General features: G+C 43.6%; 1 protein-coding gene across 4 annotated transcripts in view; it reads right to left on the reverse strand.

Annotated features, from left to right (window-relative positions):
- The window catches only part of LOC141057281 (serine palmitoyltransferase 3-like), a 165,436-nt gene that overhangs the window by 35,305 nt on the left and 104,690 nt on the right, over positions 1–25,441 (reverse strand). For all 4 annotated transcript variants that reach the window (XM_073553823.1, XM_073553825.1, XM_073553824.1 and 1 more), the window contains exons 4-8: positions 23,558–23,706; positions 15,618–15,742; positions 12,724–12,817; positions 5,931–6,036; positions 4,353–4,572 (exon numbers count right to left, since the gene is read on the reverse strand). In XM_073553823.1, the coding sequence (XP_073409924.1) occupies positions 4,353–4,572; positions 5,931–6,036; positions 12,724–12,817; positions 15,618–15,742; positions 23,558–23,706 (694 nt within the window). The remainder of the gene's footprint in view (positions 1–4,352; positions 4,573–5,930; positions 6,037–12,723; positions 12,818–15,617; positions 15,743–23,557; positions 23,707–25,441) is intronic.

Genomic DNA, 25,441 nt, shown 5'->3' on the forward strand with positions numbered 1-25,441 from the left:
GTCAAGACCAGAGGGAACAGGAAATCCCACCATAGTATCTTTTACTGCTTCTGACAACCCCTTCCGAAAGAGAGCAGCCAAGGCATTATCATTCCAGGTAGTAAGTACTGCCCACTTTCGGAATTTTTGACAGTACAATTCTGCAGAATCACGACCCTGGCTCAATGCCAGCAGGGTCTTTTCAGCCTGATCAATGGCATTAGGTTCATCATACAACAACCCCAAAGCTTGAAAGAATGCGTTCACATTAGTCAGAATAGGATCATCTGGTTTCAAAGAAAACGCCCAATCCTGGGGATCGCCACGCTGCAAAGAGATGACAATTTTAACCTGCTGCGTGGAGCTCCCTGACGAGTTAGGCTTCAAGGCAAAAAATAATTTACAATTATTTTTGAAATTCAAAAATTTAGACCGATCCCCAAAAAATACATCAGGTGTAGGAATCTTTGGTTCAGCAGCATGTGAATGAGCAAGGTAGGCGGAAATTCCCCGCACTTCCGCAGCGAGCTGCTCCACACGATCAGACAATTGATTTATCTCCATTGAGAGAAAAAAAAAAATTCCCCCTACGGCCTCAGAGATATAGAGGAAAAAATATACACTTTTTTTTTTTTCTTTTAACAATTCTTTCCTGCTATTGAGTACCCTAGAATCTGCGGTATGGCGGGTGATTCTGTTATGAATGAGTCACCGTAGGAGGCAAAAGCAGAAATACAAGCTAAGTCCAGAAAACCAGAGAAGTTGGCAACTATCAGATTGCAGACCCCTGAACCTATCAACACAACTAGCAGTAGCCGTGGGGGGTTCCTACGATGCCCTAGACCCCTCGATCACAGCCGGAGAAATACATAGGCCTAAAGAAAGAAAGCGGAAATCTAAACTGCCCCAGAGCAGACCCCAAAGCAATAGGCAGCCCCCAACATATAATGACGGTGAAGCAAGATGAAAATACTAACACAGACAGAAAGATAGACTGAGCAAAGACGGGGCCCAAAACTACCTAGATAGGAAAGGACAGGAAGGCTGCTGTCTGCAATCTGCCAAAACCCTATCAAAGACATAAGCCAACAAGCTGATATGAAAAAGGCCCTGAAGCAGCTAGGCTTCAAAAACTAAATCAGCACTCAGGTATTTTCAGAAGACAGAGCTAAATGAATTCAGCACACCCCAGCAGGGAATGGCAGAAATCCAGAAAAACAAAGCAAAACAAAGTCAAAGCACAAAAGCAAAAGGCCGAGCAGCAAACTTAGCTTTAGAGGAGCAGGAATTCAGACTGGTCTCCAAGGATCCCACAGAGAAATCACTCGCAGGGCAGAAGGGCGTCGGCAGCCTTATATCCAGTCAGTAACTCCACTCAGCCAGTCATCATCATCAGCCTCAGGTGTTTGATAATCAGGCTCACTACCTTTCTTTACCAGAAGAGGGAGTTCCTCGGGCCTCAGTAATGAAGGGGAAAATGAACTCACAACAGGTCCCCAAAGCCCTTTATTATACATTGAGGACCCAAGATCTCCCTATAGATAGTAAAATGGCTACATAGCCCCTATATAAAATAAAATGTTCCCATTGCCCCTAAATATAGTATGAAGGTCCCCACTGCTCCCTGTATATAGTATGAAATCCCCACTGCCCCTATGTATAAACAGTTGAAACCAGAAGTTTATATCCACTATATACTTTATAAAAATACAAATCTGCATGTTTTTCTCTATCTGACATGAAATCAGAATAAACCTTTCCCATTTTAGGTCATATGTGCCTTTTTATATAGTGTATGGAAACTTCTGGTTTCAACTGTATAGTACGATGGCCCCACTGCCCTGTATATATAGTATAAAGGTCTCCACTGCACCAAATAAATAGTTTGCTGGCCCCAGTTGCCCCCGTGCATATAGTAGGATGGTCCCAGTTCCCCCATATATATATATAGTATGATGACCCGTTCCCTCATATATAAAGTATGATGGTCCCACAGCCCAATATATATATTATAAATATATATAGTGTGAAGGCACCAGTTCTCCCCATATACATAGTAAGATATCCCCCGCTCACCCCATATATGTGATGACCCCAGTTCCTATATATATAGTAGAATGGCTCCAGTTCCCGAATGTATATAATAAGGTGGCCCCAGTTCACTCATATATACAGTATGATGGCCCCTCAGCCCATTCATATATACAGTATGATGGTCGCAGTTTCCCCCCCATATATACAGTAGGATGGCTGCAGTTTCCCTCCCATATATACAGTATAATGGCTGCAGTTTTCCCCCATATATACAGTAAGATGGCCGCAATTTCCCCCCATATATACTGTAGTAGGATGGCCGCAGTTTCTCCCCATATATACAGTAGTAGGATGGCTGCATTTTCCCCCCATATATACTGTAATAGGATGGCCGCAGTTTCCCCCCCCCATATATACTGTAATAGGATGGCCGCAGTTTCCCCCCCCCATATATACTGTAATAGGATGGCCGCAGTTTCCCCCCCCCATATATACAGTAGGATGGCCGCAGTTTCCCCCCATATATACAGTCGTAGAATGGCCGCAGTTTCTCCCCATATATACAGTAGTAGAATGGCCGCAGTTTCTCCCCATATATACAGTAGTAGAATGGCCGCAGTTTCCCCCCATATATACAGTAGTAGAATGGCCGCAGTTTCTCCCCATATATACAGTAGTAGAATGGCCGGAGTTTCTCCCCATATATACAGTAGTAGGATGGCCGCAGTTTCCCTCCATATATACAGTAGTAGAATCGCCGCAGTTTCCCTCCATATATACAGTAGTAGGATGGCCGCAGTTTCTCCCCATATATACAGTAGTAGAATGGCCGCAGTTTCTCCCCATATATACAGTAGTAGAATGGCCGGAGTTTCTCCCCATATATACAGTAGTAGGATGGCCGCAGTTTCTCCCCATATATACAGTAGTAGAATGGCCGCAGTTTCTCCCCATATATACAGTAGTAGAATGGCCGGAGTTTCTCCCCATATATACAGTAGTAGAATGGCCGCAGTTTCTCCCCATATATACAGTAGTAGAATGGCCGCAGTTTCTCCCCATATATACAGTAGTAGAATGGCCGGAGTTTCTCCCCATATATACAGTAGTAGGATGGCCGCAGTTTCCCCCCATATATACAGTAGTAGAATGGCCGCAGTTTCTCCCCATATATACAGTAGTAGGATGGCCGCAGTTTCTCCCCATATATACAGTAGTAGAATGGCCGCAGTTTCCCCCCATATATACAGTAGTAGGATGGCCGCAGTTTCCCCCCATATATACAGTAGTAGGATGGCCGCAGTTTCTCCCCATATATGCAGTAGTAGAATGGCCGCAGTTTCCCCCCATATATACAGTAGTAGGATGGCTGCAGTTTCCCCCCATATATACAGTAGTAGGATGGCCGCAGTTTCCCCCCATATATACAGTAGTAGGATGGCCGCAGTTTCCCCCCATATATACAGGATGGCCGCAGTTTCCCCCCATATTTATAGTATGATGGCCGCTCATCCCATTGATATTAAAATAATAAGGTTTATACTCACCTTCTTCCTGATTCCCGGCACCGCGGCCTCTGTGTCCTCTTCTGGCCTGTAGAGACTAGAGCGGCGCGAGACAATGACGTCATCGCGCCACCTGCGTGCCCGTCATAGGCGTCTCTTAAGGCGCAGACCGCAGCTGTGTGCAGGAGCTGGATGAGCTCTCATGCTGAGCGCCGCCGCTGGCACTGACATTATATCCTTTCTGCACGAGTACGCGGCCGACGGCCGTGTCTGCTGCCGGCCGCATCACATCACAGAACAGCAGACACGTCCGCACGCAGTACACTGTGCAGGGCCATCAGGCGGCCGGCCCTGCACAGCTGCTGGGGGAGCGGCCCGGCGGGCTTTTGCCTGCCTGCCACCTGGCCCGCCCGTCCCTGCTCACAAGTGTGACTCCGTCCTAAGTGTGTCAATAAAGTATTGTCAAAGCCAAATACTAGGAAATGTAAAAAACAAATAGCTTTATTTAAAGCATGACATATCAAAAAGAGACAAAAAACTGCAGCCTCCAAACGCGATAAAAACAAATGTTAAAAAGCTGCACACAAATAAACAAAAGACTTCCTGGTATTAGAAGTATTCTTTGTGCATAAGTGATCACAGCAGTTAGGTTAGGGTCTTTTTCACATAGATTTTGTGCAGTATCAATTTCAAAATCCAGATAAAAAATGCTTCCAATACTCTTTGAATACTTTTTTTATGTTGATTTTGCTTTGCTTCGCTTCCTCTACAAAATCCACATTGCATGTGAATATAGCCCTTATTATATTTTAGTTTTATAGCCAATGAACTTACCCTTCTTCCAGCAATATACCCTCCTATAGCATTAAAGCTCTTGGTAAATGTTCCCATCATCACATCGATATCCGCAGGGTTCACTCCAAAGTATTCCACCACACCTCGACCTGTGGACCCCACTGCTCCAATACTGTGCGCTTCGTCGACATATAAGTAAGCTCTGTACTTCTTTTTTAACGCTATTATTTCTGGAAGACGGATGATAGATCCTTCCATGCTGGAAAATGAAGCACATTTTTCAATATTATGTTAGAGTTAAATATACTAAAGTTCATATAATGTTTGTGTTAAACATAAACCCGTACCCGACACGGCCAATGTGAATTTTTTTTTGCGTTTTTGCTTTTTTCTTCCCCTTCTTCCAAGAGCTATCATTTTTTTAAATTTTTTCTATCCACATAGACATGTGAGGACTTTTTTTTTTTGTGAGATGAGTTGAACTTTTGAATGACAACATTCATTTTACCACATAGTGTACTGAAAAAAAAAATTCCAAGTGAGTGAAATTGCAAAAAAAAAAAGCAATTTTGATATTGCTTTTTTGGAATTGTTTTTACGGCATACATTGAGTGGAAAAATGATCTGGCAATATGTTTCTCCTCAACATTACGACGATAAAAAGCCTGTCCAGTTTTTTTCTATTAATTTAGTGGTGAAAAAGATTCTATTTTTCATTCCATAGAGTTTTGTGAGTTTTGCTTTTCCTGGGCGAGATGACATTTCTATTGATACCATTTTGGGATATATATGGCATTTTCATAACTTTTTACAGCATTTTTTGAAGTTTTGCAGCAACCAAAAAACCCTCAATTATGGTCTTTTGAATTATTCTCTATATACGATGATTAACTTATTAATTTTTTTTGTGTTATCTTTATTTTTAATGGGGGGAGTAATTTAATTTAGATTTTTTTTAATTTTATTTCAAAACTTTTTTTTTTGTACTATTTACCTTATTTATTAGTCCTCTTAGAGGACTTGAACCTGGGATCGTCTGATTGCTTGTACTATACATAGAAATACCACAGTATTGCTGCACATAGTAAAAATCACAGTCTACTTTGAAGACCCGCCACAGGCTGGTTTAGAAAGGAGCTCCGTAATGATAGCCACGAAGGTGTTCAACAGACCCCCATCTGTTATCGAAACACATTGGCACCCGGCATTCATGCCAGAGAGGCTCCGATGGGTGCATAGAATGAAGCACCCCGATGCAGACATGATAATGCTGCTGTCAGACCTGAGTGAGCTGTCAGTTAATGTGGCATGGCGTAATCACAGCCACCACTCACAGTATAGTGAGCGATGAATAAAGCCACAACGGCACGCCTGCATGACTAAAAACTGGCAGGTCCTGGAAGGAAAAAAGCTCATTTTCTCCCAGGTTTTGCACCTTCATAATGCTATTAATGTGCAGATTAACCCTATAACTGTAGGTTAATAACATTACCGGACATGATAGGTTCCCTGTAATATTCTCTATTCATAATAAGTACAAGATAAAATCTTTCATGACACATGAAACTGTTGGGAAACACAAGCAAACACATCTGAATTTGTCACATAATATTTTACCTGTAAATTCCTTCAACAATAATGAGAATTTTCTTCCAGGCTCTGCGAGTGCGTGGCTGACCCTTCACTATTGCTTCCCGCAATAATTTTTCCAGATTCCCCATATCTTCACATATAAAAAATATATACTTTGAAAACAGACAAAAACAGGTTGAACCATCATGCCTCTCCATATTATTGTTTGTTTTTAGTACAATGCTTGTGCCAATTTATTTGTGAAAGCGTATTTAGAGGGGACATGCAGTAGCGTAGCTAGCAGGGGGGCAAAGGGGGCGGTTGCCCGGGCCTCTTGCTCTGAGGGGGCCCACCCACACCCAGAGCTTCTGCTACTGTTAACCATGTCAGCGTGTGCTCACTGATGAAGTTAAGCTTCTCTGTATAGTGCAGGGACCCTATACCTTTAAGCTTCCTTCAGCAAACTGTAGACATGCCCACACTGCTCCCTGTGTGTCTGCAGGAGAGACATCACTATGTCAGAGCAAGACACCATGCTGTGAGAGTGTGAGTAAGAACTCGGGGGCCCTGAGGTGTCTGTGCAGTGATGAGGGGCAGGACACTGCTCCCCTCCTGACAAGTCCTGGATGGTTTATTGTTTGTGGTCCTGTATCTGAGGCACAGTAGATTTGTGGCGGCTGCTTGAACTTTTATACAGCTCAGAAGGCGTCTCTGTCAGTGCAAATCAGCTGCCATAAATCCCCTTGTGCCTCAGAGCCACTGACATGAGAGGTCAGTATCATGTTCTGCCCTAATAGACGTCACCTCGGCTGCAGGACAGCACAGAGAAGAATATGTGACTTTCCCTCTTCATATACATATACTGTAAATATAATATATACACAGGTAAAAGTAAAAATCTATAGTAGCAAAAAAATGAAGGCAGAGCACCATTAACAAAATTAAAAAATAGTGTTTTAATAGCTCATTGGGGCTCAGCAATGTTTCGGTTCTACCGAGAACCTTTTTCCAGGAGAACCAAAACTTCATTTTTTTGCTGCTATATTGAAGATCGGTAAATGCCTGGAATGTTTGGCAGCCGTATATTTCAAATATCTCTCTACATATACAGTATATACACACACACCCTGTGACTTGGTCCTGTAGCCGGGGTGAGGGTCCTATCATCTCATTGTAAATCCAGGGTGGCAAGCATGAAAACCCAATTACGGTATATAACTTTTTATTACAAAAAATAATCCCACAAAGTTGATGATGAATATATATATGATAAAGAGCCAAATAGAAGAAAATACAAACAGCTAGTAGGTGCGTATAGATGTTCACATATAGACCTCTGAACGTATACTCAGTCTGGACAAGACGCCCCCCCAAAGGCAGAAAAGGGAATAAAAGAGAAGACATACAAGTGGGCACAGCTTCTTCTTTATATGAGTAATATATTACCTCCCTCTCTTTTAATTCCATCTTTCTTTCCGGTTCCCTCTTTGGGGACTTGTCCAGACAAGAGTATTTCTTTTAGGGTCACCTGGGTACATTCTGGGAGCTATACCCATACACCGGCCTCTATATGCACCCACTATCTGTGTCTATTTTCTTCTATTTGGTTCTTTGTCTTATATATCAGTGCTGTGCAAGTTGTAGCCACAGACAGGGACCGACAGAGACCAGAATCAAAGGAATGGGAGCTACAACGGGGGCCATTATACAGTGCTAGAGCTAATTCGGGGGTCATTGTACAATGGATGAGCTAATGCGAGAGTCGATATACAGCGTGAGAGCTAATGCAGGGGTCATTATAGAGTATAGGAGCTAATGTGGGGCCAGTGTATGCAGGGGTCATTATACAGTATGGGAGCTAATGCAGGGGTCATTATAGTGTATAGGATCTAATGTGGGGCCAGTGTATGCAGGGGTCATTATACAGTATGGGAGCGTATGCAGGGGTCATTATAGAGTATAGGAGCTAATGTGGGGCCAGTATATGCAGGGGTCATTATACAGTATGGGAGCTAATGCAGGGGTCATTATAGAGTATAGGAGCTAATGTGGGGCCAGTGTATGCAGGGGTCATTATACAGTATGGGAGCGTATGCAGGGGTCATTATAGAGTATAGGAGCTAATGTGGGGCCAGTATATGCAGGGGTCATTATACAGTATGGGAGCGTATGCAGGGGTCATTATAGAGTATAGGAGCTAATGTGGGGCCAGTATATGCAGGGGTCATTATACAGTATGGGAGCGTATGCAGGGGTCATTATAGAGTATAGGAGCTAATGTGGGGCCAGTATATGCAGGGGTCATTATACAGTATGGGAGCGTATGCAGGGGTCATTATAGAGTATAGGAGCTAATGTGGGGCCAGTATATGCAGGGGTCATTATACAGTATGGGAGCTAATGCAGGGGTCATTATAGAGTATAGGAGCTAATGTGGGGCCAGTATATGCAGGGGTCATTATACAGTATGGGAGCGTATGCAGGGGTCATTATAGAGTATAGGAGCTAATGTGGGGCCAGTATATGCAGGGGTCATTATACAGTATGGGAGCGTATGCAGGGGTCATTATAGAGTATAGGAGCTAATGTGGGGCCAGTATATGCAGGGGTCATTATACAGTATGGGAGCTAATGCAGGGGTCATTATAGAGTATAGGAGCTAATGTGGGGCCAGTGTATGCAGGGGTCATTATACAGTATGGGAGCTAATGCAGGGGTCATTATAGAGTATAGGAGTTAATGTGGGGGCCATTACACAGCTGATGAGCTAATGCGGGGGTCATTGTACAGCATGGGAGCAAATGTAGGGGTCATTATACAGTACAGTTTAAAAGCTACTGTGGGGGCCATCATACAGTATGGGGGCCTATATACAGTGTGGGAGTTACTGTAGGGTCTGTCAAACTGGGGGTTATATACAGTATGGGAGCTATTGTAAGGGCATTCTGCTATGTATAGGGCACAGTGGTGGCATTATTATGTGAGGCAGTTAGAGGAGCTCTGCTTTAGTACCACACAGCAGGTACAATAGTAGGGACACATACGGCAGCAGCGGCTCAGTATTGGGGTGAGTAGTTTGTGCACGTTGGAGATAGATGTGTACTGGGCTGGAAATGCGAGAATTCAGATGTGTCATTGTTGTAATCTCTGCAGATGAGTCCTGGCTGGAGGAGTCGTCATGTTGGTCTGAGTAAGATGCAAAAGTGAACGATTATCAGAAAGAACGTCACCTGTAAGTTATCATCTGTAACTGTATAGTAAACTCGATTCTGCAGGACTGGCATCTACCACTATGAGGTCACCATATGGCGGTAATATCAGTATTGTTTTTTGTATAGAGATTTGTTTCAGTTACAGCGCGGTCATCTAATGAGGTTCCCCTATACTCATGACTAGAGTGTGCCAACCTGAGTTGTAATCAGGGTTACCGGTTAGGGGCCCACTCAGATTTTTCACCTCCCCCCCTAAGCTGAAACCCTAGCTACGCCTCTGGGGACATGTCATACTGTATCATAAGGCATCACAGCAATTGCAGTAAGAAGTCTAGTGTCTATTAACAGACTACCATGGGCCATGTACACGTCTTCATTTTCCATGTGTCTCATTACACAATCACCTGCCCAAAGGCAAAAGTCCAGTCTGTCATAAGGTTGTCTAAACCAGATAATCCCTATAATGGGTTGTTATCAAGATCAATCTTCAGGCGTGCATAGTTCACCTGCCTTCCGCCTTTCCTGCTTTCCATGAGTGGTGTTCTCCTGAAGACTGACTTTTTAAGGTGCAAGCATGATTGAGATGCCGGCCCTAACTGTGTATGCTTGGATTCTGCTAGTAGAGGCAGCCGGCGCTGCTTCAGTCATTGCTCAGTATGTATACACGTGATCAAATTTGTTGGTACCCATGACAGAAAAGCCCACAATGGTGACAGTAATACCTTGAATCTGACAAAAATAATAATAAATAAAAAAATCTATGAAAATGAACAAATGAAAGTCAGACATCTCTTTTCATCCATGCTTCCACAGAATTAAAAAAAAAAATAAAACTCATGAAATAGGCCTAGACAGAAATGATGGTACCCCTGAAAATAATGTGACAAAAGGGATATGTTAAATCAAGGTGTGTCGACTAATTAGCATCACAAGTGTCTACAATCTTGGAATCAGTGAGTGGGCCTGTATAGAGGGCTACAGATACTCACTGTGCTGTTTGGTGACATGATGTGTATCACACTCAACATGGACCAGAGGAAGCGAAGGAAAGAGTTGTCTCAGGAGATTAGAAAGAAAATTATAGACAAACATGTTAAAGGTAAAAGTTATAAGACCATCTCCAAGCAGTGGATTACAGTTGCACATATTATTCAGAAATTGAAGCTCCATGGGACTGTAGCCAACCTCCCTGGACGTGGCTGCAGGAGGAAAATTGATGACAAATCAAAGAGACTGATAACATGAATGGTAACAAAAGAGCCCAGAAAAACTTCTAAACAGATTAAATGTGAACTTCAAGCTCAAGGAACATCAGTGTCAGATCGCACCATCCGTCGTTGTATGAGCCAAAGTGGACTTCATGGGAGATGACCAAGGAGGACACCATTGTTGAAAAAAAATCCTAAAAAAGCCAGACTGGAATTTACTAAACTACTTGTTGATAAGTCACAAAGCTTCTGGGAGAATGTCGTATGGACAGATGAGACAAAAATGGAACTTTTTGGCAAGGCACATCAGCTCTATATTCACAGACGGAAAAATGAAGCATATCAAAAAAAGAACACTGTCCCTACTGTGAAACATGGAGGAGGATCTGTTATGTTCTGGGGCTGCTTTGCTGCATCTGGCACAGGGTGTCTAGAATCTGTGCAGGGTCCAATGAAATCTCAATACTATCAAGGGATTCTAGAGAGAAATGTGCTGCCTAGTGTCAGAAAGCTTGATCTCAGTCACAGGTCATGGGTCTTGCAACAGGATAATGACCCAAAACACACAGCTAAAAAACACCCAAGAATAGCTAAGAGGAAAACATTGGACTATTCTGAAGTGGCCTTCTATAAACCATGACCTAAATCCTATTGAGCATCTTTGGAAAGAGCTGAAACATGCCGTCTGGAAAAGGCAACCTTCAAACACGAGACCACTGGAGCAGTTTGCTCTTGGGAATGGGCCAAAATACCTGTTGAGAGGTGCAGAAGTCTCATTGACAGTTACAGGAATTGTTTGATTGCAGTGATTGCCTCAAATGGTTGTGCAGCAAAATATTAAGTTAAGGGTACCATCATTTCTGTCCAGGCCAATTTCATGAGTTTTATTTTTTTTTAAATACTGTGGAGGCATGGTTGAAAAGCAATGTCTGACTTTCATTTGTTCATTTTCATAGATTTTTTATCTATTATTACTTTTGTCAGATTCAAGTTATTTCTGTCACTATTGTGGGTTTTTCTGTCATTAAGCGAGGGGTACCAACAATTTTGACCACGTGTGTAGTGAGGAGCGGCTATAACCGCATCCCCATCACTGACTGATAGCCTGCTTTAATGATGAGCCAGCTTTCAGTCAGTGGTGGGGCGTGGTATCAGCTGCCGCTCACTATGTTCTGAATGATAGTGCAGCCCGCCTCTATGACTAAAAACTTGAACATGCCGGGAGGATGCAAGTTAATTTTCTCCCAGCAGCGAGGCTCTCAGTGCGGTCGTCTGGCAGGTTCTGATTCTGAATGCTATTTACATGCAGATGAACCCCATATCTGCTGGTTAATAGTGTATTTTCTTACATGACAGGTTCTCTTTAAGTTATCCATAGCATAAGACTTTGAAAATGTTTGCACCACTATGATATAACGGTTTCAGAGGTTTTCTAGTTTTGTTAAGATATCCTCAGCATAAGTAAGTGAAAATTTTTGTTCCATCATGATATTGTAAGTGGTAAGTTAAAGTTTGCTCCATATGTATCTGTGCTACAATTCAGCTTCACTAATACACCTAGCTACTAGTAAGTAAAATACATCTTAATGGAGAAAAAACATTGTAATAAGAATACATAGACAATTAATGAAAAATATTCAGAATTGAGAGTCCTCAGTGGTTGATACCTTTTAATGGCTAACTGAAAAGATGGTAACACATTGCAAGCTTTCGAGACTACTCAGGTCTCTTCATCAGGCTAGACTAAAACAAAATCTGAAGAGTCACATATTTATGCACAATACAGCACAGAAAAAATGCAATAGATGAGACAAGTGACGTGAAGCAGAACTATCAATATGGGAGAGGGAGAAACATAACTATTGGACCAGTTCATAGATAAGGAGTCCGGATGTTTTATTGTCCTCTGATTGGGGTCTCCTAATGTGTTGTGATCCAGACTCCTTATCTATGAACTGGTCCAATATTTATGTTTCTCCCTCTCCCATAATGATAGTTCTGCTTCATGTCACTTGTCTTATCTAATGCATTATTTCTGTGCTGTGTTGTGCATAAATATGTGATTCTTTAGATTTTGTATTAGGCTAGCCTGATGAAGAGACCTGAGTAGTCTCGAAAGCTTGCAATGTGTTACCATCTTTTCAGTTAGCCATTAAAAGGTATCAACCACTGAGGACTCTCAATTCTGAATATTTTTCTATCTACTGGCTAACACGGTACAAAGATATACATCTTTCCTATAGACAATTAATGGATCTACTGCAGCAGCCAAATCGTGCAAGCATATCTGATACTTGGTAACTAGTATACAGTGCAGAGGTCCAGCATAGGAAATGCTACTCACCAAGAAGATGCAGGTCACTCATCACTGTACAGAAGTTACAGCGCTGACCTCTCTTCTCTGTCCCTGACACTTACTGTTGTGTTGGAAAACTCGAATGGTAGCTCCAGAAAGTCTTGCTCCAAGAATCAGAGAGGTGTGGTTTAATTCATCACTAAGGATAAGACAGCCCTGTAAATATACAGTATATAACAATATATATATAAATATTATTATTATTATTATATTATTAAAGGCAACTACAACCCCTGTAACCTCTATAGTTACACATCTCACCACATAGTGAGTCTTGGTTGTGCAACAATTGTGGAAATAACACAGGTTCTTCGACCAATGTACATTTGAATTTATAGTTTGTCAAGCAATCTCTCCCCTAAAATGAAGCACTATGGGCATGCTCTGCAATTTTAAAATAATAGTCGCTGCAAGATTAATTAATCCCAGACAATGATAAATCTCTAAATGTTTGCGTGGTACCTTGAAGTGGTATTTTAGTCTCCAAAAATTGTCACCTATCCACTGGATAGGTGATCATTTTTAGATAGGTTGTACAACACCCATTATTATTATTATTTAATATTATAGCGCCATTTATTCCATCGTGCTTTACATGTGAAAAGGAGCATACATAAAAAAAGTACAATAATCTTGAATAAATTCAGTCACGGTCTGGTATAGGAGGAGAGAGGACCCTGCCACCAAGGGCTCACAAGCTACCAGGGATGGGTGAAGATACAGTAGATGACGATAGAGTTGGTCATGCAGCAGTATGGTGGAACGAGGGTTACTGCAGGTTGTATGCTTGTCAGAAGAAGAATATCTTCAGGTTCCTTTTGAAGGTTTCCACCATAGGTGCGAGTCTGATGTGTTGGGGTAGAGAGTTCTATAGTATGGGGGATGCTCAGGAAGAGTCTTGTGTGCGATTGTGGAAAGAGATAAGAGGAGAGTAGAGAAGGAGATTTTGACTAGGTCACAGATCTATGGAGGAGACAGGTTCTGGATGGCTTTGTATGCCAAGGTTATGGATTTGAACTGGAGTCTCTGGACAAAGGGGAGCCAGTGAAGAGACAGGGAATAGCAGGGGGACGGGTAGATTAGTCGGGAAGCAGTGTTTAGGATAGATTGGAGGGGTGTGAGAGTGATAGAGGGGAGGCCACAAAGCAGGAGGTTGCAATAGTCAAGGCGGAAGATGATGAGGGCATGCACTAGTATTTCTGCATAATCTTGGTTGAGGAAAGTGCAGATCTGGGAGACATTTTTGAGTTAGAGCCAGCAGGAAGTGGAAAGGGCTTGGATGTGTGGCTTGAAGGAGAGATTAGAGTCAAGAGTTACCCTGAGGCAGCGAGCTTGTGGGACTGGGGAGAGTGGGCAGTCATTGACTTTGATGGATAGGTCTGTTGAGGGGAATGAGTGAGAAGGTGGAAATATGATGAATTCTGTTTTATTCATGTTACGTTTTAGAAATCTAGCAGAGAAGAAAAATGAAATAGCGGACTGACATTGTGGGATTCTGGATAGTAGGGAGGTGATATCAGGTCCAGAGAGGTAGATCTGTGTGTCATCAGCATAGAGGTGATACTGGAACTCTTGGGGCTGTATGAGCTGTCCTAGGCTGACGGTCTAGATGGAGAAGAGCAGGGGTCCTTGAATTGAAACTTGGTGGACACCGACAGATAAGGGGTGAGATGAGGAGGTGGTGTGTAAATGGGAGATGCTGACTATCCCGTCTGTTAGGTATGAAGAGATCAAGGATAGGACCAGGTCTATGATGCCAAGAGATGAGAAAATCTGTAGTAAGAGCGATTGCTCCACTGTGTTGAAAGCAGATGACAAGTCCAGGAGGAGGAGCACAGTAGTGTGGCTTAGATTTGGCAGTTAGTAGGTCATTGGCGGATTTAGTCAGGGCAGTTTCAGTGGAATGGTGTGATCGGAAGCCAGATTGTAAGTGATCAAAGAGGTAACAGGAGGAGAGGTGGGAGGACAGTTCAAAATGGATGTGTTGTTACAGTAGTTTTGAGGCATAGGGGAGAAGTGATATAGGGCGATAGCTGGACAGAGAGTATGGGTCAAGGGAGGGCTTTTTGATGATGGGTCTGATCAAGGCAATTTTGATGCATGAGGGGAAAACACCAGTTGTTAGTGACAGGTTGAAGAGATGGGTTAGGGTTAGGATGAAGACTGTGGTGAGGTTTGGGATGAGGTGGGACAGAATTTGGTCAAGTTCACAGATAGTGAGATGTGATTTGTAGAGTAAACAGGAAAGTTGATCTTCCGTAATGGGGACAAGCAGGTTGTGGAGGAGGAGGGTTGAGTAGTTATGAGGAGGGGCTGTGGATTTTAGGCAAAAGCTTTGTCTGATGTTATCAATCTTCTGCTTGAATAATTAGGCAAAGTCTTGAGCTGAGATGAGAGGAGAGAGAGGGGGTGCTGGGGAACGGAGAAGAGAATTGAAAGTGTTGAATAGCTGTTTAGGATTGAAAGACAGGGAGGATATGACAGATGAGAAGTATGGTTGTTTTGCTGCACTGAGCGTGAACTTGGAAGTAGTGAGGGATTGTTTGAATGTGATCAGCAATGCGATCCTCATTCACCACTAATGTCCCCCTGGTTCTCCCCATTCTACGATCTCAGCAGAAAAAAGCAGCATGGAGCATCTTGCCACACATACACCTTGGCACTTCATACATTGTCTATGGGTGTGACAATGTTAGATGTGCTGCGTCCTACATTCTGGTGATCGGTAGGTTCCTGGTAGAGCGACACTAGCAAGTCCAAAAATGATTGCCTATAGAGTGGAAACTTGATAACTTTTGCAGAATACCTTTAGTTGTATTTGCAGAATTATTACTTAGTATTAATTGTCTTAACTTTTAATTGCATTACAATTATTGTTTTTTACTGTTACATACAAATCTGGATAACTTATGCTGTTATTAACAGACATGGTAATAACTGATCTGAATGTCACAACCTTTTCAACTAGAGCAGGAATATTTGTTGAATTTGTGGCAAAGCCCATGCTGCAAACCATTGCTGTGTCTACGTTTAGAAACTCTGCAAGCAAGTCTTCCAGTTCTTGTATTTTATCCATGTGCCCTGAAACAGATTAAAAGCTATATGTCAACAGCAGAAAATTAAGATACGTCTTTTAAAATTATTTTTTGCTTATGTAGTGCAGCATAGGAAATTATTAGGTAATAATATAGAGAATTTTTTTTATGTATGCCCTCTGTATACGTGATTTACTTGATGTGTCATCTCTGGATTGTCTCTTATCTTGATTCCTTCTTTTCCACTGATATGCAGACTATGTTCCCCATAATGTCAAAGTATCATCATTTTTCTCTTGCTCCTAACAGCAGTCATAAATACAGTAGATCAGTGACATAAAGCTTCTGTCCCCTGATGTATACAACATAGCATCAGAGTATCCTGATGCATACAGCTTATTAAATGCCTCCTATGTGATGTACAGTTGTGGCCAAAAGTATTGACACCCCTGCAATTCTGTCAGATAATACTCAGTTTCTTCCTGAAAATGATGGCAAACACAAATTCTTTGGTATTATTATCTTCATTTAATTTGTCTTAAATGAAAAAACACAAAAAGAATTGTCCTAAAGCCATATTGGATATAATTCCACATCAAACATAAAAAAGAGGGTGGACAAAAGTATTGGCACTGTTCTAAAAATGGCAGTTTGGAGAAGGCACCCTTCAAATATCAGGGACCTGGAACAGTTTGCCAAAGAGGAATGGTCTAAAATTTGAGCAGAGCATTGTAAGAAACTCATTGATGGTTACCGGAAGCGGTTGGTCGCAGTTATTTTGGCTAAAGGTTGTGCAACCAAGTATTAGGCTGAGGGTGCCAATACTTTTGTCTGGCCCATTTTTGGAGTTGTGTGAAATGATCAATGTTTTGCTTTTTGCTTCATTCTCTTTTGTGTTTTTTCATTAAGACAAATTAAATGAAGATAATAATACCAAAGAATTTGTGTTTGCAATCATTTTCAGGAAGAAACTGAGTATTATCTGACAGAATTGCAGGGGTGTCAATACTTTTGGCCACAACTGTATATACAGCAGTCTCAGTGTAACCCATGTGATGTAAACATATCAAGATCCTGTCAGCGCCGGCGAACTGCCACGGCTGAGCAGGGTGACTCACCCCCACTGCGGGAGGGCCCGGGGTCCGATACTACAGGGAAAGTTCAGGCAGACAGGACCTGCGACGCTGAAGGTAGTAAGAAGTACAAGGACCTATGATCATGTGACCATAGGGGGCGAGGGTTAGCATCCCACTGCGGGAGATGATTGTAGGATTCTACTACAGGAATCCTGGAATAGAGGCAAGGGGAACTCAGGTCAGACAAACAGGGGGTAATACACGGAGAGGGCGGCGTGGTACCAGAGGGGCGAGCAGAGAATAGTGAGAACGTAAGCAATGAGTCATACACGGAGATAGCAGCACAGTACAAGAGGGACAGACAGAACTCGTAACAGGGACAGAACAGATCAAAGCAAAACAAGCATAAAGTAGCACAGGCACAAAGCACACTAGGGTTACACACACTCGGCCAAGGGTCTGAGTATAAGCGATGAGGAATGAGCCCACAATGAGGCTATAAAAAGCCTCCCAGAATCTCAGAGTGAGGCTGTCCAGATCAACCTCTGAACTGCCTAATCCCACAAGCTGAGCAAACCATGACGAAACAGTAGTCTCAGTGTATCCTATGTGATGCATAAACAGCAGTATCGGTCTATCCTATGTGATGTACATAGCAGTCTGTGTGTATCTGTAACTATATTACCAGCACCCTTGTATGGTTCCCCTTCCCACTCCATGCAGGGATGCCAACATACTCACTGCCCCATCTGAGCAGCCCCCGGCATCCTCCCTGTCTTTGGCTGTGGTATGCCGCACTTCACGGCAGCGCGCCTAGTGCGCGTTTGCTCCCCTGCTCTAAAAGGGGCAGCATGTGCAGCTAGTAAAATGCCCACAGCCAATGGTTGGGATGCATTTAGTAACAGAGTACACCTGCAAGATGGCTCCCAGCCAATAGCTAGGAGGCATCTTGTATATACAGTGGGGAAAAAAGTATTTAGTCAGCCACCAATTGTGCAAGTTCTAACACTTAAAAAGGTGAGGGAGGCCTGTAATTGACATCATAGGTAGACCACAACACCCCGTGGGGTCAAAATGATCACAAGAACGGTGAGCAAAAATCCCAGAACCACACGGGGGGACCTAGTGAATGACCTGCATAGAGCTGGGACCACCGTAACAAAGGCTACCATCAGTAACACACTATGCCGCCAGGGACTCAGATACTGCAGTGCCAGATGTGTCCCTCTGCTTAAGCCAGTACATGTCCAGGCCCATCTGAAGTTTACTAGAGAGCATTTGGATTATCTAGAAGAGTTTTGGAGAATGTCATAATGTTAGGGACTGCGGAACGCACTGTGATAAAACACTCCGGGATCGCCTTTGCTGGGGTCAAAGGTCACGTGCATTCAGCGTGAACTCAGGCGCAGAGCTGGGAGTCGGGTATAACTGACACTGGGTCAGGTTTATTAACGGTGAAAGCATTGCAAAAGGAAATAAAACATAAAACAAATCCTTGCCTGTCCGGCACTAACTAAACAATGGACAACCTAACTACCAACTGGCGGGCTTCTCCTGTCCAGCCAAACCACAGTTGCAGTGGGCACTGCTTTCACTCACGTGTGTCTCTCACACAGACAGGCTCTCTGTGTTCCCAGGCTGAGACACTCACACAACCACCTGGCATCCTTTTATATCCACCTCCCATTATTCATTAGCAAGCAGGTGCGATACTGACCAGACTAGGCCACATAGGAAAGGAATCTGGGCGAGATATACCTGCCCTCATCCACTATTCCCACATGATTCTCACAGCACTAAATAATAATAAGTGCGTTCGCTGCCTGGGGTCCACCGTGCAGAAGGTGTTACACTGCTGCTATGTAATGGCGGTATAACGCATGCGGGTTGAATGTCACCTGGAGTGCGCTGGGCGGTCTCTGTTCCTTCACAGAGATGCCAAGGCATTAAATTCAAGGACTGAGCCTGTTGACGTCACAGGACTCAGCGGAATGCACGCACGGTATATGGTCACAGGACTTGGCCCAAGATACAGAGTCCACGTCCGTCTAGAACTACCATGTGTGCGGCGTCGCAACAGCGGACGCCAAGAAGAGCTGCTGACTGCAGCGCGGCGACAGACACTGCCGCTATACGACAATGCCCGTTAGCAGGTGCACCGTCGGACGCTAGCACTGTGGAGGATGCGTATTGTGGCCTGTAGCTTGCCACTGACTGGCGCTGACTATCACTAGTTCCCTATACACACTCATAATATCAGAGGGATGGGATCTTAATCAGTCATTTGCAAGTCCATACATCCTTCATCATTCACACAGTTAGCAACTGGAGTCTATACTAGCGCATGGCCGAGCGGCCATGCAAACCTTTTATAGCCAGGATCTTCCGGAAGCTTCCAGATCCCTGAGATGGACCAATCAGATCTGGAGAAGGACCTGTGCATGTGACTCCCGATCTCCAATGGGAGATCATCTCGTGAGCATGCTCAGAGGAGCGACGGAAGGACTTAGCCTTTGGAGCGGTTTGCTGCTGAGCAGCCTGCATTGCTATTGCTGACCCAAAGGGTAGAGCGTTGGGAATGACGGGCCGCTGAGCAAGCTCCCCTACGGTGGATGGAGAATGGGAGACCGCAGAATGCGAGGCCCTGGATTCCTGCTGTGCCGCTGCAGGAACCTGACACCTAACATTACCCCCCCTCTTAGGGCCCCCTCCCCCCTGAGCCTTCCAATCCACCAAATAACGTTTTTTGCCACGTACCACCCTGCGTCCCACAATGGCATTGACCTCAGACTCGTCTGAAGACAAGTCTGATGTCCCGACAGATGACTCGGAAAACCGTGATGTCATGGTTGGACAGTGTTCTTGCCCTGCACTCACAGGGTTAAGTGTACGTGGCCTCTTTCTGGATATGGGAGGGGTATTTATACTCACTTTTTACCAGGGTTCTCTGTCAGCTATACTGTTGTTCTGATTGTGTCTGACACCCCTGGTGTGCGTGTGCACTGCATTGCTTGTTTGCTTCCCGTGTATGACCCGGTCTGTCCCCTCACTCTGTACTCCATCTCTCATTTTGGTATTATTGTCTTTTCCGGTTCTGACCTTCTGGCTTGGCTATCGTTACTCTGTTACAGTTTGTCCCTATTGTACCATCTATTGCCCGTTCTGGTTTTCTGATCTATTGCTACGTCCTGACTATCCATTCTGCCTAACCCTTTGGTACTGTCATGCTATCTTGTGCTTTGATCCTCGCAGAATGCGAGGCCCTGGATTCCTGCCGTGCCGCTGCAGGTACCCGACGCCTAACACATATGGTCTGTTGAACTGATTCGTATAAACAAAACATGTTGTGTTTGGAGGAGACAGAATGCTGAGTTGCATCCAAAGAACACCATACCTACTCTGAAGCATGCGGAAGGCAACCTCATGCTTTGGGGCTATTTCTCTGCAAAGGGACCAGGACGACTAATCCGTACACGGCTACATGAAAGAATGAATGGGACCATGTATCCTGAGATGTTGAGTGCAAACCTCCTTCCATCAGCAAGGGCATTGAAGATGAAAAGTGGATGGTTTTTCAGCATGATAATGATCTCAAGCACACCACCAGGGCAATGAAGGAGTGGCTTCGTAAGAAGCACATGAAGGTCCTGGAGTGGCCTAGCCAGTCTCCAGATCTCAACTCTATAGAAAACCTTTGGATGGATTTGAAAGTCCGTGTTGCCCAGCGACAGGCCTAAATCATCACTGCTGTGATCTGCATGGAGGAACGGGTCAACAAACCACCAACAGTGTGTGCCAACCTTGTGAAGACTTACAGAAAATGTTTAACCTCTGTCATTGCCAACAAAGGATATATAATAAAATATTGAGATGGACTTTTGTTGATGACCAGATACTTATTTTCCACCATCATTTTAAAAATAAATCTTGCCAAATCAGACAAGGTGATTTTCTGGATTTGTTTTCTCATTTTGACTCTCATAGTTGTGGTCTACCTATGATGTCAATTACAAGCCTCTATCATCTTTTTAAGTGGGACAACAATTGGTGGCTGACTAAACACTTTTTTCCCCACAAGTCACCTTCCCTTATAGAGAGGTGCCAATCAACACAGTGAAACATTACTGGGTAAGGTGGTCTCTTAGTGAGTTGTGAGGTTCCCTGATCCTGGTGTGTCCAGTGTCCTGAACCCGTAGTCCCTGGTCCTTGTGTGGCTAGTCTTGAACCTGATGTCCCTAGTCCTTGTGTGGCCAGTCCTGAACCCAAAGTCCTTGGTTCTGGTATGGCCAGTCCTGAACCCAAAGTCCCTGGTGCTGGTGTGGCCAGTCCTGAACCTGAAGTCCATGGTCCTGCTACAGCCAGTCCTGAATCTAAAGTCAAAGGTTTTAGTTCTCATCCCCCAGTCCACCTGTGGCCAGTCCCTGAATCAGTATCTAAGACCTGTGTGTCTGAATGTGTGCCTATCCAAGTACCCTGTATTTTTGGACTGCTACAACCAGTCTCCAAATCAGCTTTGTTTGAGACTCCATGTCAGTAACCATATACTGCAGAAGATCCTGAACCTAGTAGTCTGAATAGAGCCCTAGTCCTATCCGTATCTGTGTACCTGACCCCTGGGGTCAGCATCTGCAGTACTGGGGACTGCCTAGTAGTGGTACCTGGTGACAAACCAAAGCCAAGCCTTACTCCATCATCAGGAGCTCAAAATAACACCTGGTAGCCGCTTAGCTACACCTCTCCTAGGTAAGTCTGGCCTTGTGGCACAATGGACCGAAAAACCACGTGCCCCACCTGCGTGTGTAACATTATTCTTTTCCAAGTATACAGCAGACTTCTGTATCCTATGTAATGTATAGAGCAGTCTCAGTGCATCCTATGCGATGTATACAGTAGAGTCTCAGTCAGCGTCAGACTGGAGCACCTTGTCCCACCAGAGAAAATCATTCTTGGGGCCCACTATGTAGCTACATAGAAATAAATACAAGACCACCAATTGTGTGGTAAAACACGCTAATATTAGGGTATAATATAAGGTAGTACACGTCTTAATTATGTAGCAGGGGTTGGGGTAGAATCATAGCGGGGTAGCCCCCTCATAGAATATAGGGTAGCCACCTCATAGAATATAATTTAGCCCCCTCATAGAATATAATGTTGCCTCCCTCACAGAATATAATGTAGCCCCCCTCACAGAATATAATGCAGCCCCCCTCATAGAATATAATGCAGCACCCCACAAAATATAATGCGACCCCCTCATAAGGTATAACACAGTTCCCACCATAGAATATAATGTAGCACCGTCATAGGGTATAATGCAGCCACCCTCATATAGTATAATGCAACCCCATCACAGAATATAATGCAGCCCCCCCATATCACCAAATCTCCCTGGGACTGGGATCCTAACTATCCCTGTTTCGGGAGTACTTCTGAAGGTAGAGAGGCCTGAGTCTAAGATCTTATTATGCTCCCATTAAACCCTGATCTGTCCCCTCCTCCAGACCATGAGGCATGGGACAAAAATGTAAGGTAAACAAGACACAAAGACAAAACAGGGATCACAGAACAGAAAACCTCTATCATACAAAAGCACTAACCAACAATATGGAGGAGGATAGGGACAGGGAGGAATAAATTAATTGGGAACATGGACCAGGAGATAAAAACACACATACTATGGCAAACCACAGACCACTACTACCTCAACTCCACTCCAGCCACTTAGCTTTAGACCAAAGCACAGAAAGATGAATCTTTCACCGGCAGGGACAAGAAGGTCTGAACAGTTTTTTTAGGAAGAGGTAATTAATGATCAGATCAAAAGCAGCTGAAATGGAGCTGCATGTTTCTGACTAGCATAGAAAGACCCTTCAGCACCAGAGGAAACTAAATCCATTTAATATGGGACACAAGTCACATCATCTTTAAAGAAGACCTGTGTGATTCATAACCTGACGTGACCGTTTTAACTCCAGGTCTTCCAGGGAAATGAGACATGCTCAAAACAAATACCTGAAGATACAGTGCCTGACGAAAGCTATCCTTGGTCCTTGAAATCCCATTTAATGATAATGCATTGGTTTGGTATAGATGAGATGTGGACCCTAAGAATCAAGTCTTCTGGTGGGCCCAATATTACCCAGTCCAATATTACTCCGAAGCATAACATATTTGGTTTAAAATTATCACTGACAATTTAGTAGGAAAGAGGGCCACATTTTACTTTGATGTATATTTTTTTCCTTCACATACAGTAGCATTCATTTTGCAGTTATATCATGTGACCAACAATACAACCAAATGTTTGCTGGGAGTCAATAGTAAAATGTCAAATAAAATATGTTGCTTTCTTGATGGCATTTTCCCATTCACATGTATTTTTTGAGTTTGTGTCTTTTTTTTCATGAGGGGAAGGAATCACATGACTTGTATTGTTAAAAGCGTAACTAAGTAATAAAAAACAGGCGCTAAAACGTATGGTTTAAAAAAATAACACACCAAAAAACAATTTAAAATATGCCTTATAAACAAATGTAAAAGCATTGTAAAAAGTTTGGGTAGCCTAACACTGAATTCACATGTCCAAAATTCACTAAGTACGGAGCACTATGTCCAGACAGGTCATAGATATCCTGGCACTAAATCGCCAGCCTTATTGGCACATATGAGCCAGTTGAGTTCAGGTCTTGAGGCTGACCTAGTCATTGTGATCCATGCTCGGACTGTTAAAACTTGACATGTGAAACTGGCCTGAGTGTGCATTCAAGTGTAACTCTACTTACCCATTTCATTTCTGGTACTGCACACCCCAGCACCATATCTCTCTAATACATTCTTCACTGCGTCCAAGGACTCTTCATTATTTTCTGCGAAACCCAGGTAGTTGTAGGATCCCATGTTTATCACATCCTTAATGACTTTTCCAGTGTACCTACGATCAAACCAAACCTTTAATTAGCATGACAGGAGCTGTGCACTCCAACAGACAAGTACGGCCTGAGGATTGCCACATTGAATTAACATTCTCCTGTATAGTCACTTCTATCTCAAAGGTACACTGCTCAAAAAAATATAGGGAACACTTAAACAAGCAATGTAACTCCAAGTCAATCACACTTCTATGAAATAAACCTGTGCAGTTATGAAGCAACACCGATTGTGAATCAATTTATCCTGCTGCTGTTCAAATGGAACAGCCAAGAGTTAGAAATTAAAAGCAATTATCAAAACATCTCCTATAAATGAGTGGTTCTGCACATGGTCACCACAGACCATTTCTCTGTTCTCATCCTTTTTGGCTGTTGCTTTGGTCACTTTTACATTTTGTCATTGCTCACCCCCCTAGAGGTACAGTAGCATGAGGCGTTGTCTACAGTACAATCCACAGAAGTTGATCAGGTAATGCAGCTCATCCAGGATGGCACATCAATGCGAACTGTGGCAAGAAAGGTAGCTGTGCTTGTCAGCACAGTGTCCAGAGCATGAAGCAGATACCAGTACACCAGGAGATGTGGAGGAGACAATAGGTGGGCAACAACCCAGCAGCAGGACCGCTACCTCCTCCTTTGTGCAAAGAGGAGCAGGAGGAGCAGAGCCAAAGCCCTGCAAAATAACCTCCAGCAGACCACTAACATTCATGTATCTGCTCAAACTGTCACAAAGACTCCATGAGGTTGGCATGAGGGCCTGAAAGTCGCAAGTGAGTGTTGTGCTTACAGCCCAATACCATGCAGGGCAATTGACATTTGTCAAAGATCACCAACATTGACAGATTCAACATTGGCACACTGTGCTCTTCACAGATGAGAGCAGGTTCACACTGAGCACAAGTGACAGACATAACAGAGTCTGGAAACACTGTGGAGAATATTTTGCTGCCTGCAACATCCACCAGCATGACCAGTTTGGCAGTGGCTCAGTAATGATGTGTGCAGGCATTTCTTTGGAGGGCCGTACAGCCCTCCATGTGCTATCCAGTGGTATCTTGACTGCCATTAGGTAGTATGATGAGATTATCAGACCCATTGTGAGACCATTTGCAGGTGCACTGGGCTCCTTCTGATGCATGACAATGCTAGGCCTCATGTGGCTAAAGTGTGACAGCAGTTCCCGTATGATGAAGGCATTGATGCTATGGACTGGCGTGCCCGCTTCCCAGACCTAAATCTAATCGAGCACATCTGGGACATCATGTCTCGTCCAAAGAACAAAGCCATATTGCACCACATGCTGTTCAGGAGCTGACTGATGCTTTAATCCAGGTCTGGGAGGAGATCCCTCAAGAGAACATCTGCCACCTCATCAGGACCATGCCTAGGTGTTGTAGAGAGATCAAACAGGCACGTGGAGGTCACACACAATACTGAGCAACATTTCCTTGTCTTGAGGCATTTCCACTAAAGTTGTATCAGCCTATAATTTAATTTTTCACTTTGATTTTGAGTATCATTCCAAATGCAGACCTCCATGGGATATTAATTTTGATTTATATTGATCATTTTTATTCTTCTCAATGCATTCCACTATGTAATCAATAAAGATTTGCAACTGGAATATTTCATTCAGGGATATCTAGGATGTGCTATTGTGGCACCCCAGGAGTTTGGTTGCCACAATGGCCTTGCCTCCCTGCAGGGGGGAATGAGGTCATGCCTGGAAGCAAAGAA

Source organism: Dendrobates tinctorius, unplaced genomic scaffold, assembly GCF_039654945.1.
Source record: "Dendrobates tinctorius isolate UK_male_01 unplaced genomic scaffold, ASM3965494v1 ptg000203l, whole genome shotgun sequence".
Taxonomy (NCBI): domain Eukaryota; kingdom Metazoa; phylum Chordata; class Amphibia; order Anura; family Dendrobatidae; genus Dendrobates; species Dendrobates tinctorius.